The sequence below is a fragment of the Neopelma chrysocephalum genome, unplaced genomic scaffold (assembly GCF_003984885.1).
Source record: "Neopelma chrysocephalum unplaced genomic scaffold, ASM398488v2 Primary Assembly neopelma1_101, whole genome shotgun sequence".
Classification (NCBI taxonomy): domain Eukaryota; kingdom Metazoa; phylum Chordata; class Aves; order Passeriformes; family Pipridae; genus Neopelma; species Neopelma chrysocephalum.
In genome coordinates, this window is record NW_020897764.1 from 2,877,498 (window position 1) to 2,893,584 (window position 16,087).

At 48.2% G+C, this 16,087-nt stretch overlaps 1 protein-coding gene across 2 annotated transcripts in view; it reads right to left on the bottom strand.

The window, feature by feature from the left end:
- Window positions 1-3,171: 3,171 nt before the first annotated feature.
- PLCD1 (phospholipase C delta 1) overlaps window positions 3,172-16,087 on the bottom strand; it is a 52,355-nt gene continuing 39,439 nt past the window's right edge. For both annotated transcript variants that reach the window (XM_027695469.1, XM_027695468.1), the window contains exons 9-15: window positions 11,641-11,802; window positions 10,109-10,265; window positions 9,675-9,791; window positions 7,682-7,860; window positions 7,008-7,140; window positions 4,553-4,702; window positions 3,172-4,243 (exon numbers count right to left, since the gene is read on the bottom strand). In XM_027695469.1, the coding sequence (XP_027551270.1) occupies window positions 4,152-4,243; window positions 4,553-4,702; window positions 7,008-7,140; window positions 7,682-7,860; window positions 9,675-9,791; window positions 10,109-10,265; window positions 11,641-11,802 (990 nt within the window). In that variant the 3' untranslated portion in view covers window positions 3,172-4,151. The remainder of the gene's footprint in view (window positions 4,244-4,552; window positions 4,703-7,007; window positions 7,141-7,681; window positions 7,861-9,674; window positions 9,792-10,108; window positions 10,266-11,640; window positions 11,803-16,087) is intronic.

Here is a 16,087-nt window from a genome sequence, read left to right on the forward strand (position 1 = left end):
AAAAAAAAGCACTTATTACAAATATATTTATTAGCTGATCTATTTCAAACGCTAGACACAAATGCTGATTTTGTCTGCCATGCAAGACTCTATCCACTTTTTTCTCATTCAGACAGCATCTGCAATCTCACCTGGCCTCCCTGAGTGCAGCCAGGTGAATGTGAGAGTCCACCTGCCCACACACCAGAGGCTTGAGGAAGCCAGGAGGGTTTTGCATATGTCCTGAGGCAGAGCATGTCCTGCTGAAGGTTTTATCAGGGCTCCATCCCTGTGATGCCCATGGGGGCTGAGGGGTCCCTGTTCCACACCGTGGGCTCTGACTAGGGAGGGCAGCAGGAAATGTGAGAGTGATCAGTGATTAAGGGATACAACTGTAACCTAAAGGAAGAAACACCTGTTTAAAAACTCAGACGATGCGGTTTTGCAGCTTTACTCCATTTCCAGCCTGACCAGTGATTCCAAATAAACATCCAGCAGCAGCACTTTAAGCGTCCTTGATCAGCATGTGGGGGAGGATGGCAGTAGGTAAAAGGTCTGCAGTGCTACAGATCCTTCAGACACCTGGTCATCACTGGAATTCTGGATTTTTTTGAAAAGAACTGAGGAGGTGGGGCCCTTTTGTTCCCAGACACCACAGCCAGGACAGTTTGTCTCCCCACGCCCGTGCCTGCTCCTGAAGCCTCCCACTGCCCACGAGCAGCAGTGTCTGACTGCCCAGCCCTGCTGCAGGGGTGTGGGGATGAAGCTGAGGAGCTGCAGGCTCCTCATTGAGGAGGAACAAAGAGCTCAGTGAAAACCCAGGACCATTGCACTGAAATGTCACCATCTGGCTGGGCTGGAGCCGGGACCTCCGGGTGGTGGGGTCTTCTGAACAGATCTCTGTGTTTAAGAATTGGCTGTTACTTCATATTAACCCCAACCCCATCATTACATCCGTGTTCCTGCCACCGCTTTTGCCCATTTCTGCTCGAGGGTTCAGCCCAAAACCCATTGAAACTGCCTGTGCAGGGTAAGTTAAGCACCAAGCAGAGACACAAATCAGCCGAATTACCTGTGTGATTGCTCCTGTTGTGCTCACATGAGGTGCAATCAGTGCACATTATCCATGTTTCAGCCTCCGTTGCCACTGCTGGAAGCAGCAATATTTGCCTCACCCCGCTGTGGCACGCTCCTGCCAGCTCCTAAATTAAGGAATTGCGTGTGCTCCTCAATAAGTTGCAGGAGTGCCAGCTACCAGCCCTGACTGTGGGCCTAACGAGCTTCACACAATCAAATGAAGAGCAGTCAAAATATGGTCAGATTAGGGAGATTAGGCCAGTCTGCTACAAATTGCTTTAATTCCTGCAGCCACGATGCTCACCAACACGAGTGGAGCGCTCCTGCCAGCAGTAGGAAATCTGCGTGGGATTTTACAGACCATAGATCCATCTGACACTTGGGCCTGATGGAAACTGCTGCTGTTCTCCTCTTCTCATGGCAGAGTGGTTTTTACTCTCTGCCTCTGATTTCTAAAGGAATGATCCTCACCCACATCCTCATTTTCACGCTGTTTGCTGCTTTTGCTGTGGTGTCTGGAGGGCCATGGCCTGTTTCTGCTGCTCTTTTCTTCAAAGCTCCCCTACAGTGGGGCTCCAACACTTCCTAATCTGCTCAGAGATGAGGTTCCTTGATAATGACATGGACCACTAATTCCTTGCCACAGACCACGTCCCTTTCTTTTGGGAAGGAGGAGACCTCGTGGAATTGTCCATCGTGCTCTGCTCTGTCCCATTTCCATCTCAGCTACGTTCCCACCTGTTCCAGTAGTTTTCCCCAACTGTTCCTACCTGATGAGGGATGTTTTCTCTTCCCATGGATGTTGCCTGTCTTTATTTAAGTGTGCAACAGGCAGAGGAAAAACCAGCCTCTCTGTAATCCATCTAAGCCCACCCAGGCCCTGTCCCCCACTTTCCTAGTGCTGGCCACAGCAGGCAGGTGAGGGCTTTAACTGAAATAATCCAACTGAAATCTAATCCTGCAACCCAAAAAATGCAAATAATGTGTTTGCAGCCAACCCAGTGGGTTGATATGGCTTCACAGAATAATAATCACAGAATGGTTTGGGTTGGGAGGGACCTTAAAGATCATCCCATTCCAACCCCCTGCCATGGGCAGGGACACCTTCCACTAGACCAGTTTGCTCCAAGCCTCATCCAACCTGGCCTTGAACATTTCCAGGGATGGGGCATCCACCACTCCTCTGGGAAACCTGTTCAAGTCCCTCGCCATCCTCATAGGGAAGAATTTCTTTTCTAACTTGCCCCACAAGAGCTGGTGCTGACACAAGGGAGGGGGGCAGGAACATTTCTGACCACGCCTGCTCTCCCACTGCATGGTGCAAGCTCCCTGCATGGCACAGGGCAGTCCTGGGTGTCCTTTGTCCATGCTTTTTATCCCACTGCTCCTTAAAACGAGATGTTGAGTGCGCACTGAGAGCAGGGACTGAACACCAGCTGTTCCTGGGTGGGAGTCAAGGATGCTCCAGCCCTGGCCTTCAAATGTGTCTCCAACAACATGCCCCCATCCCAGAGGTGAGTTGAGAGAGCCCATGTCACTGCAGGACACCCTGCTCTGCCTCGCTGGCCTCTCCACTCCTGGACTCTCCCACCCACTGGCTGTTAATGCAATACGAGCCTTTGATGTGTGGATATAATTCACATTTAATTTGGCAACAGTTTACAACATCTCACAATATTGTAGTGAAGAGGAAAAATCAATGTGTCCAGCAATGATTACTGAAGCATAACGAACTCCACAGAGGAGTAAAAGAAACCCAGCTTCACAGCAGGCCCAAGGATCACTAAATCCAGGCTATTTTGGACTCAAAAAATAAGTTGACTGGAGTAGGTTTAAAAAGACATTAACATCTTTGGTATCAGCCCATCTTCTCCACCACCAGGGACTGAAAACCCTAGAAAGTCTGATAACTTAAGAAATTAAGCAGGTCTATCTCCAAATTCATGTGTGCTGCATTCAAGTAGGACAAAGAGGCAAACAGTGACAACTAATTGGACTCTTCCAGAATTTTTTTAAACTTTTAATAGTCTAACGCATTGTTAGTAACATAGTTGGCATTTCAAAACATATATTATTTTATTTCAACAATATTCCCTTATCTCTGTAGTTCTACTGGAAGAAAAAAAAAAATCCCTCGTTGCCATAAATACTGAGTTGCTGCTCAAAACACTCCTGTGTGTTTGTGCTGGGTTACCTCTACAGTGCAACTGGGACTGGCTAACATTTACAACATCCACTGCCACTTCCTCTGTGTTTAAAAAATGACATTTTTCTAGAAAAACACACACAGTTTTATTGCATTAAAAAAAAAAAATCCCTACTGTCAGTCGAGTGTGTTTCTACGTGTCACCGGCAAAAGGCGTTCTCTGAGGTCCCTTCTGAGTGGGGTTTCACTTTGGGTTAGAGGGAAATCTGCCACTCAGCAGCTCCCCTCTCCTTCACAGGGTGAGAGCCAGGCTTTGAATGCAAAAGCGGGCTGGCTGGGAGCCAGGCACACAGGCAGGGTAGTGTTCATGTATTTTTCATTACAACACAAAAGGAAAGCCGAGTTACATAACACGGGCCTTTGTAGTGCAGCTTTCTTTTTTAATCTGTAACAGGGAAGGGGGGAATCGTGTCCCCATTTAAGACTTCATATGGTGAAAGATGGCTGACACCTGCAGCTGGAAGAAGTCACCTGGCTCCTGGCCACTGATAGCAGTGCCAATGGTGGACTTTTCTTCTGGCACAGATGTCGGGTGTTTTGTCCAGATGTCTGACTGAACCCAACCCAAGAGCTGTACTTCACTAAAAAGGAGTCTCTATCCTCTCGCTAAAAGCAACGTTAAAAAAATCTAAATAAAGTGAACTAAAAACACAGCTGGATTGGTCGAACAGGTACAAAAGGATTTATCTCAACAGCAGCAGTGGGATGTTTCCAGCACGCAGAAGGGAGAAGGTCAATGGCTGTTTCACGTCGGGGTCCTACGGAGCACCGTGTGCTGCTCCAGGGAAGGTGCTGGGGATTGGCAGGACCCTGACATTGGCAGAGTTCACACACTGAATTCCTTCCAGGTCTGTAACGAGGTTCACTGTGCCCCCAAGGAGCTGAGCTGCTAATCACAGTCCTGGATATTGATGTACACAAAGAGGGTGGAGGAGGAGTACGGGTCTCCGTTCTTGGTTAGAAGATGGATGTGGCGATAACCTGGAAGCAGAGGCACAGATGGAAAGTGGTCTTTAGTCCAGCTGGAAAAGCATTTGCTGACATCTGCCAAGGCCCTGCAAAAACATCTCCTTTTCTCAGTGTTTTGCTCCCAGTATCCCACAGAACAGGCAGATCCAAGAGGCTTTGACATGCCCAAAGCCACTGGGGACAAGGGGGACCCTTCCCTAGAGACAGTGTTGTCAGCTGCCCAAACAATCTGTTCTGACCTGAGGCGTGATGGATCTGGAACACTCAGGACACTGGAACTTCCCAAAGGGTTCAGTGGTTGTGAGGAACAGGGAGCCTTACCTTGCTTCAGGCTCGTGAAGGGAAGGGTGTACTGCCCGATGAAGTCGTTCTTGGTCGACATGTCAAAGTCTTCTACCACAAACCGGACCAAGGCGAGTGCAGGGATCTCTATGTCAAATGTAAACTCTTCGTCCCAGTTCGGGTTAAAGCCTGGACAACACAGACAAGGATATCAGAGATGCTGGCAGGTAAGGATGGTGGTCAGAGGTGTTGCAAATCAGTGGAGACTCTGCCTGAAAGTCAACCTAGTCTGACCCAGGCCAGGGGTCTTAGGAGGTGCCAAGAGCCTTGTTCCCAGCTCCAATACTCATTTGCTCCCTGGTATTAATAAATCCTTCAGCTCAGGCTGCTCACTGCAGACCTCAGCACCATTGTCTCAGAAGGCAGCGAGGAGCAGGAGGGAGGGGAGCTCAGCTCTGCTCCATGTACCATCTGGTACATGGATGTCTTTGCTTGCCATTGGACCAGTTGCATATTTTTACAGCCCTAAACCAGGGGAGAGCAGAGAGGAGAGCTCTGTCTTTGTGTTGTGACAGACTCCTGAGGCCTTAAGCTTCTTGAGATACACCCATCTAACCACCACTCCGTGCCTCATTTTCCCTGTCTGCAAGAAAGGTTAAAGAGGAGTGTCTGATTACAGAAACCATCATCAAGTCTGATAAGGATCGTGTGGTTCAGACTCAAAGCAAACAAAACCAAAACCATCGAATCAGATAAGAGGTGGAGAGCAAGCTCAGTGCTCTCTCTCCAGGTCACAGCAGGTGCAGTTCCAATAAACCACTCCCCAGAAGCAAACAGGAGGAGAGGACATCCTGTTGGAAAACCTGCTGCCATCGGCAGAGCTTGTGCAGAGCACAGACCAAGGACAGCAAAAAGTCTCTGCTGGTCATGAAGGGTTTGTGGGGGATTCAGTAGGAGACAGGGATCTTTCAGCTGGCCCTGGAGGTGCTGAGATGGGCCTGGGGACTGTGCCATAGCACAGTACCTGTGCTGCATTGGTGTACTTTATTTGGACCCTTCTATGATTAAATCAACTGGACTGTTCAGGTGACACACATCTGCTCCAGACTCTTCATCCTTGGGGAAAAAAAACTGTTGCTGAACAAAGTGTTGCTCATCCCATGGGAGCAGAAATCATGAAAACTGAGGGAGAGTCACTGGCCCTGGGACAGTAGGCTTCACTCTAGTGGAATCTGTGGGGGGTTCTCAACCCCTCTCGGAGCTGCAGTGATAGAGATGCTGGGCCAGCAGGTTCCTACAGCCTCTTGAGCTCCATGGTCTGTGTCCTGATCATGCTGTGTCCCAACCTGTCCCACAGCCCCTGCTTCAGTCCCAACAACACAGAATCATAGAATCATTTAGGTTGGAAAAGACCTTTAAGACCATCGAGTCCAGCTGTAAAACATCAAACCAGGTGAGCTGTTGAAGTGTGGTCACACATCTGAAACCTCAGCCCATGAAATGCAAACCCTTCTCTGCTGCTGCCTCTTTCCAACATGGATGTTTTCATTGTTTGACTCACTTTCCACTGGGCAACACTCCCTCCAGTATCACTCCACCATCATTCCAGTATTGTTCCAGCCAGCCAAGGGTTGGCCACGGGACTGGGAATGCTGAGCAGCCTTGAGGAAAAGGCCTGGCAGTTCTGAAATGTTCCCTACACAACTTTCACTTGACAGGCTATAAGAATTATTGTAGGTGACGGAAATGGCTGTGAGCTTTAGGAGCCAGGCCAGATTTTCTCAAACAGGAAAGAGGAAAAGGGAAACATTGTTAGCAGGGAGGAAAATCTGCATCAGCTTTCTAGCATCTGGCTCTTATTCCAGGCAGAAAATCAGAGTGTGTGTGTGTTTGCGCAGGAGGCCATAAGGTTCAGACCCTCCCTGCACAGAGGGAAGTCACAGCCACATTTGCCATGGTTCTCCATCTTTTGAGATATTCAACATTCATCCAGGCAATATCCTGAGCAACTTAAGTAAACTTTGAGTATCGTCCTGCTTTAGGCAGGGGCTGGAACAGACACCTCCAAAGTCCCATGCAACCTCAATCTTTCACGACGTTGTGGCACTTTCAGGATAAAATCAGCCCCACAAGAAGCCTTCTCTGGGAATATTGTGGTGGGAACCCCTGCAGCCCAGGTCAAACCCAACTCCGTGGAGGTAAAGAGCACTTCCAGAGCTCTAGCTCTGCAAACCTGGCAGCCAGCCTCAAACAACTCAATATGGTTGATGTTGTTTTACAGGGAATTTCTGTCTCTAAATGTCTTAGAGAGAGAAGAGAGGGAAGAACCTCTCAAAGTCCAACAGCACCTCATGTATCTGCTTAGTGTGGGCTGGCTTGCGTGCAGCCTGGGCAGGTCTGGTCACAGGGCAGCAGCCTTGGCAAGGAACACTCTGCTACATGACATGGAAGAGTTACTGCCCATGGGAGCACAGCTCAGAAGAAAACCCCTTACCATTGTTTTCAATGACTTTGGTCTGTTTCTTGTTGTTGTCCTGTTGGACACCGTGGATCTCTATCGTCACCTTGGGATCAACAATGGAGTTTTTGCTTTTGTTCACCTTGGGCAGCTGCTGACCAGAGATGATCTGTGGAGGAAACAGAGAAAGAGGTTAGGAACTCATCAGGAGAGGGGGCTCCCTGGAAAATTCCCTCTCCTTCTCTGGGAGCACAGGATCTGCTGTGACAAGCTGGTGCTGCTCTTTCAGAGCCGGTGCTGCTTTTTCAGAGCCGGTGCTGTGACATCCTTCAGAGGAAGCTGTCATGAGCCAAAGCACCCAAGGAACACTGCTCCAGCCCAGCCAGCTGGGTGGGGGACAGGCAGCTTTTCTAACTGTCCCCACAGTGATCAGGTGACACTTGGGAACAGCAGAGGTGACTGTTGATTGCACGTCTGCCTCTACGTCTCTGTAACGACAGTGAATATTGTCATTAACCTCTTCTACTGCCCAACATCAAACACGTGAGTGGGTCCCTGGAGGATCAAAGTCCATGAGAGACCCCAGAGGTGGGAAATCAGTAGGGTTACAACAACATTTCCCAGGTGGGACCAGAAGAAGGAGAAGGTACAACCTACACGCCCCCCCGAAGGTGGATGCTACTGAGACGTTTCCCGACTTCTATTCTTACTTTAAGCAGGAGCTTCTTCTTTGTCCCCCATGTTCCTTCTGTGATGGATTTTGGATTGAATTTGGTTTGCTCATCCCGGAGGAATTCCGGCTTTAAGACATACCCAGAAAACCCATTGTCCTGGAACCGACCCTGGTAGACATCCATTTCTGTGCCTGCTGTCTGGAAATTCAGGGCAACTGCAACATAAATAAATAAATTCAGCGACTCTCAGACAAATCGATGGGAAACTTTTCATACTAATTCTGTTCACATGAAATTGCACTTCATGGACATAAACATTGGATTTTCCACGCTTCAAAGAGCAGGGATAAACTTTCACCCTCACAGCCTGCTACCCCTGAGGATTTCTTGCATTCAGAGACGATAGAAAGGAGAGGAGCCATTACAGCCATTCTGCTTTCCACAGGATCAAAAAGTGTCCTGCATGGAATTTATGCCACCTAGTTGAGCAACTGCATCTTTTAGATAAACCTACTCATTTCTATGCTGAAGGAGTTCTCTCCTGCAGTGAAGGCAGAAAATCCTTCTCAGATCATTTCTCTGGCCACTCAGCCTCATTATAAAACCTCCTTTCCAGCCCAGATCTGCCTATTTTCATTTGCCATCCCGAGGGGCATTGATGCCTCTGTTGGTTAGACCAGAGAGCTCCTCACACTCTGAACTCCTCAGGCAGGAGTACAGCAGCTGTGATCAAATCACCTCTTTATTGTCTCCTACCCAAAATAGATCAAGCCTCACTGGTGTCCTAACACCAGGCAGATTTCTTGTATTCTTCCCAATTTGTCGATATCTTTTTTAAAAGCATTGATGTCAAATCTGGAACAGTCTCTGTGAACAGGCTCACTAACACCACACAGACCCCAGCAGCTCCTCAGTGCTCTGTTGATTTCTCAAGGATGATTTTAACTTCTTTAGCAACATCTAAGACATCTCTTGAGACACAGCAATTTATCATGGTCTTGGGTCCTTCATACGCTGTCATACTTGAAGGCCAAAAGCATTTTAAGGCACTCTCTTATTTTTCCACCTGCAGCAAGACTTTGGTAACTGCAGTGCACTGGTTTTACTGGAAGCTGCAAGTACTCAGTTCTTCTGAAAAATCTAATTTAGAGTGCCCAAATACTGCATTCAGGTCAAATAAGGCATGCAGGCCTGGCCTTACTGTACCCCAAGGGAACTGATGCTGCCTCCCAAAAACTCTCCTGAAGGTCAGACAGGGCAATGGGTGCCACCTGTGCCCCCATGGGGCCTGCAGGACCCACCAACTTCAAATGCTGCCAGGCACATCCAGCCCATGTGGGTCTACACTGCTGGGGGCCAGGGTGCCCTACACCTGCAGCTTCTCTTGTCTGGCTGGGCCACAACTGGGGCACCTCCAACATCCAAGAGAGCCAAGCATGTCATCACCAGCCTGCTCACTTACCCCTGCACCGGGTTTCCTGGGTGAGAGCCACAACAGAATTCACTTGACAAGCACTGGGTTATTTGTTTTCATCAAATCTCTGAGTTATAAACACACTGTCAAAGGCCTCAACCCCCTGGGAGTAGATATGATGAGCTGCTCTGACTACAAGGAACAGCTCAGGATATGGTTTGGCCCTTATGGTTACAGCCTTGCTAAAGGGCTCAAGAGAGCTGAGTTTGGTTTACAGCTGTGCCAGAGATTTTCAGCACATCTTTCAGCAAGTGACTTTTCACTCTTGGCTCCCTCTTTCTTTGTGAAATGGCAGTAACTCTGCTAACAGTGAAACTGCAGGGACATGCACACCAATGTGCAGAAAGACTCTCCTAATGGACTTGTGGTGAGCCAGAAAATGTCTATGGAAAGTCACTGGGCATTGGCTAAAAAGCTGATTTCTCCCAGTGACCACTGAGCCTCTGGCTGCAAAACGCTTGAGACTGCACATCTACCTCAGCTGAAGCCCCTCCACAGACAGTTCATCTGTGACCTAGTCAGCCTGACCCTCTCCAGCCTCCCAGCTGCACCCACCAATCTGGCAGCCAACATTCCACAAGTCCACGGGGTTGTAGTTGGAAGAATCTGTCCTCCAGCCTGCAGGGTAGATCCGGCTCAGGTGCCTGATGTTGTGATGAATAAAACTGGTTCCTATGGGAAAAAAAAAGGAAGAAAATGAACCTTTCAGTGATGGGGGCTACTTTTATCTCTTCTTGATGCTGCTGTGTATCCTCCTCCTCTGCCCAGCAAGTCTGGCGGAATGGGAACTACCTGTATGAATGCCTTTCTTGGTAACAGCCTCCATGATAGGAAGTTTTTCCCTCTGTTTCTCAGTGACATGCATGACCAAAGAGATCATGACCCATGTCTTCCAGAACACCATTTCCTCATGCTTAACCACCACTAGCTGTCCCTTTTTGGGGGACTGGGACAGGGGATGGCCTTTGGTCAGGGCAGAACACACATACCAGACTCCTGGGCCAGTTTCAGAGCTTTGCTCTCTGAGAATGACGACATCTCGTAGAAAGCCCGAGGATGGCTGGGGTCATGAAAGCCTTCAAAGTGGACACTCTTGCAGTAGACAACTGTGTCTGACAGCTCCTTGGCCAGCTTCAAAGTATCACTCTGAAAAACAGGAGAGCAAGAGGTTTGCAGGGAGTTTCTGCAGCCAAAAGTAATAGTTGTGTTTTCTCTAGGACCCCTGGGGCTTCCCTTCTCCACCAAAGGATGCACACTACCAACACTCAGTGGCATCCCTATGGAGAGAGGGAGTGGAAAAGGATTCTCTCTCTGTTGGTGGGATACCCTCTCTGCTGCTCTCTGCATGATCACTTGTATTTCAGCACCAGTGTCTGTCTCCAGGTGCTAAACTTTGTAACAGAGCCTTAGCAATGACTTTTCCATGCTGTCCTGGTCCCAAGCATGCAAACCAAGGAATAAAGGGAAGAGAAGGATGTTTTGGCCTCCACAGAGCTTGGGCTTTTTTTTCCCCCTCAAACTAGAAAGTTCTCACAGTGCTTTGATGCCTCTTACTCCACAGCCATATTCATTAGTGTAGGGGTGAAGTGAGAGCCACCAGCTCCCATCAGAGGCAAGAAGAGTTCAGAGAAAGAAGTGAGACCCTTGAAGAGTGAGCAAATCAGCCAGGGGAAGCACAGACCAGACCAGATCCAGAGGCAGCTTTGCCATCAGTGGGGACTGAATGTATCTGTGTCACCTCTGAGCCTGCTCCCTAAGGGATATGGCCTTCACAAGGACCTGCAGTCTGGAAACTGAATGTCCTCACATGAGGGAGCAAAACACTGGTGTAAAGGCCAGCATTTTCTGCCCAGAAATAGTCATACAAATTGCTGTAGGAACTGGCCACCCCTTCCCCACAAATCCATAGATTTTCCCTCTCTCCCTCCCTCCTCCGGGTCAGAAACACACAGACCATGAGGGTGCAGGTACATCCCAAAACATGACTAGAAAGGCACCAAATGAAGTCATGACGGTCCCATGATAAACAGATTCCTGGAAATCAGGCAGACAGATTGAACATGTGCCCTTCCACTGCCTCCATAAATGCTACATGGTCTGTACCAGCTGCAGGGTACTCCGGCCTCATTTTAGAGGAAGAAGCCAACCTTCATGCTTGGCTGGCTCTGTTTGTGCCTGGGACAGAGATCATTAAGCTGAGCAAGCACCAGGATCTTCAGCTCCAGCAATTTCAACAATTCACCCATACAAATCCCCAGCTGAGCAGCTGAAACCACGCTGAGAACTGTCTTAGCTGGGAACATATTAGAAGTATATTTCAATGGCTTTTCCTTTTTTATTTCTTTAGGCACGGTACAAAATCCATCTAAAAAGTGGCTTCCCAGCATGAGTCATGGGACAGGCTAACAAGATGGGATTTCCTGATACAGGACTTCAGAGCCCTCTGCAACAGGCAAAGGTTTAAAGCTTTTCTGTCTCTCCAGATCTGCCCCTTTCCACCACTGTTACTTCTCTTACTTACCTTCCCCTTCTGCTGTACTTCAGTCTTCACAGATTCGTCTTCAATTTCAGCTGCTTCATCTTCATCAGAGACATCCTCAGCCTCCAGGTTGTTGTTCCCATTTGTGGGGTCCTCCTGCCTGCTCAGCTTCTTGCCTTTCACAAGGATCTTCCCTTTCAATTGCTGCACAAGGAAAAGGGGAAAAAATTGCTGGTGAGTAGAAAAGGTTCTAGTCCACCCTGAAGAAGCTCCTCAGCTGCAACCAGGACCTTTTAGAGCTGCATCAGTCAGTGGTTATTATCCATAGACACAGGTAAAAATAAGTCTGTTTTTTCACTGAGGCTCTGCCCAGCCTCTGAGACCTCAAGCCATGAGTCTGAATACCCCAGAATGCCCACTCTGAAACAGAGCTGAACATCCTCTCAACTAGACAACTAAAACAGTTGTGCAGTTAAAGGCAATCAAAATATACTTTTTTTTTCAAGACTGAATGTGGCTCAGCAAACAGGGTCAAGCTTGGAGGTCAGGGCTCATGGGAGCTCTTTGTGGCACTGTTTCTGCCCCTCTGTGTGACCTGCTATTTAATCTACCCCACAGTCTGCAATCTATGGTTATAAACACAATCTATGTTTACAAGCACAGCCTGGGAAACTTTATGAGATCCAAGCAGGGACTGAGGCAGTTCAGCCCTCTGTTCCAGTTGATATTTTAATGGGGAGAGAGGTCCATTAAGTTCTGGACAGGTGTTTCATGCACAGCAGACATGGAATTTTAATAGGTAAGGATTTTGCAGGTGAAGCCTTAGGATGCTGACAGCCTAAGGAAGAGTTCCCAGAGCCTTTCCAGTGACACCTCCTCTTCTGCAAACAGCTTCTCCTGTGACTGCTGCCACGGTACAACACTGATCACAACCAGCAGCATGTGCCAGTGCAACACAGCTGGCTGCTGAGTGAATCCAAGGAACACATCCCTTGTGCTGATCAATTCTCTCCAGCCTCTTTCAAGGTTCACATAAAACCCTCAGGTGAATGAACACACCAACAGGTCACAGTCACTCACAGACCACCACACCACTGAAGTATCTCTTGTGGGAAGAAAGCTGGAGCCTGGAGAGGGATGAATTTGAGCCCAAACGAGGCAGCAGCAATGCTGGCAGCAGGGAGAAGTACTGAGAAGGGCGACTGAGGGCAACCTCTAAGTGAGCAGATTATGCTTTAAAATCAGGAGCACCACAGACCCTGCAGCTTCCAGAGAAGTCAGCAGGAGATTTGCTGCCACCTGGATGTGTTTGGTACTCCTGGCTTTGGAGTGTGCTAGTTATTCCAGAAAAATTCAATCTTGGAATTAGCCAATACAGTCCCTCAGTCTGTGTAGCACATTCCCCTTTCCTCAGCAACACCCTGTATTTGCCTTTTCCGCAACAGCAAAAGCAACAAACACCAGCACACTCAAATGACAGGACTTTGGAAAACCAAGGACCTTTTACAAAGCAACACAGGCATTTTCAAAGGACACAATTTCCCTTTGCACCCTTTGTGGGTGCAACAAAATTGTATCACATCTTTACAGAGACCAGCCCAAGTCCTCACCACCCAGTGAAGCCGTGGATGAAGCTTGGTTGGAGCAGAAATTTGACACTGGCACCTGAGGCAGCAGCCAAGAGCATTTTTATTCAGCTACCACAAATGTTCTGTTTACACTGGGGCACTTTCCCTGTCACTCAAAAGCTACATGCAAAAGCAGATGGAAGGAATGCACCAGTTATTTGGAATAAAAGGTCCAAAGGAGCAGTCAGAGCATGGCAGTATTGTCCTTCCCATCCCCAGACCATCCTCCCAGCCCTCATCCCTCTTCCAGGCAGAACTGTGACCTGCTTCTTTACATCCATGGCTGGGAGATGAGTCGGCTCATCTTCAGACTCTCACTTCAGTCTGCTGCTCCCATGACTCTTCCCACCCTCCTACCTCAACATTCAGCTCTACACTCTTCTTCCACAACAAAATCCAGTTCCGTGTCAGTTTTAGGCTCTAGTCAACACTTGGAATGGACAATTCTGGAAGGACTGCACTGGGACAGTAAGGAGGGTCTGAGGGCAGTCCCTCTTGCCCTTTGCAGTCTGCCATCCTGATACTTCATATATATTATTTGCCTCTGCTTTCTAATGACCCATAAGAAACATTACCACCTTATCTCACAACTAGTAGAGAACTAGGGGTAAGGTATTTTGGGCAGATTGACTGATTCTTAATTATCAGTAGGTAATTAAGCTTTTTAAGTTTATGCCATTCAGGACAGCAAATGGGAGGTGTGATTTCTGGTACAGACTCATCCTACAAGGCTGAATAACATCAGCAGCAAAGGCACAGGAACACAGCCTCCACCATCCTCAACGCACCCTGTGCCAGGGCTGCTGTTATCCTGTCTAGCCTGTGGTTATTCTGGGAAACCTTGGATATGCTGCAGATGCTCCCCATGGGCACAGGGACACTGGTCCCATTCCCATTGTATCCCCCAAGGCAGGTAATTTCCACTGTGCCTACAGGGGAGAGCAGCTCATGTGCCACCTAACTCAGAGGAGGTGCATTTGCTTGTTGGTCCACAACGAGAGGTGAGATTCACCCCAAAACAGAGCATTTTCATTCCCATTTCATGAAGAAGGTGCTATTTTATAGTAGCACTGCACTGAATCCATCCTGCAGAAGCTGCCAGTCTTCCTTCAATTAATATGGGTGCTATGAAGCAAAGTCCCAAATCTGAGTTTATCTTCTTTAATAAGGTTTTAAATAAGCTGATACACACAGACACAAACACACACATGCCCTTGCTTCATTTCTCTTGGTTCCCCTCCACGTAATATTAAGTATTTCTAGCCTGAGGCAAAAGACACTCAGCTCATCAGTTCTGCTCTGTTGAGCAGATCCCTTGTCTTAGGAGGAAGCATTAGCTGAAATACTCAATAAATATTCTCCAAGTAGACCATAAAGCTATTCCAACTGTGTCTGGCAAGCCCAAGGCTGAGTACAACCTAAGAAAAGGGTACAAGGACACTGGATTCCACTGAGAACGTGCAGTGGAGCGGTTGCTGGAATAAATGCAACTCTTGCCCTTTTTCACATTCCCTGTAAATGGCACTGTCTTATTTCTCCACAGGTGGAGCTCCCCTGCTCTCCCACCTTTTCCACTGCACGCTGAACAAGCTCAGCTCTGCAAGTGAAATGGTTCTGACACGTGGCCTCGCTTCCTTTTGGGAGTCTGTGGATTGGCACGTGGCAGCCAAGGAAGCACTGCTGATTTTATCAGCAGCAGCAGAGCTGTAATGAGCATAGAATTTTAAAAGATCTGCATACACATGTTTATCCCACCTGAAAGTTCCCTACCCCCTAATAGCAACCTGAAAGCCACAGCAAGGTCCGAGTTCCAGTTTTCATCTCAGCGGGAATGGAGGATTTGTAAGGTGATCCACCTCATCAAACTTTCTGGGCTTTCAACACCTCCTTCAGAGTCAACAGAGAGAACTAAACACTCCCAGGGTGTGATTCTTCTCATCTGTTTGGACAAACACTTATGAGGAGGTGGACCACACCTCCAACTCCCTCTGACTGTATTAACTGTTTCTCAAAGGAGCCCTAAGTAAAGTGCTCACACACATGAATATGCAGGGTCTGAGCATTGCTACCTTACATCCCATTCTCAGGGTGAGGACACCCATCTCTCCAGACTTCTGAGAAGCTGTGAGGAATAACATGTTCACATTCATGAGGAGATACACCTGATACACTGAAGAGTTGCCTGCAGCACTGGGAACTCTTTTAGTCTTGTTCCAGGACTGCAGCTTTGCAGCATTTCTAGCTGGGATGCAGGGAAGGGGAAGGGGAAGGGGCCGGGTACAACCCTGTGCAGATCAGGGACAGGGCAGAAGGACAAGGAACACAGACTGGATCAGCTCCTCCCTACAACCCTGGCACTGCCTGGAGCTTTTATGTGGCTTTTGGCCTTTCATCCTATAGCCTTTAATTTACTATTGGGACCTAAAGACAGCAGCTTGAGGGAGATATTTAGACAGGCTGTGTAGCCCAGCACTGTTCCTGAATGTAGCCTAATAAATCAGATTCCTGCCTCGGGCTGTGGAATGAATCGTTAGCACAAATCCAAACCGCGTCGATCTTCCTTTAATTACTGACGTTGCCCTGCTAACACAATCGGCAGCAATCCTTTCACTGTTTGTATTTACAGCCTTTCAGCCCTTTTCCCAGTGACAGATCCCACCCTTTTTCTGATATGAAAAATACCACATCATCCCGGGATTCCTCACGTCAACTTTCACAAGGGAGTGGAAAAGCCAAGAGGTTTCTGGTTTGTTGGTTTAGATTTTTGTCCTTAATGTTTCAGTTTCAACTTATTTTTCACCAAAAAATCAGCATTTCAGCCCTTTGCACTCTCCTAGTTCACATAGCAGGAGGGCAGAGGA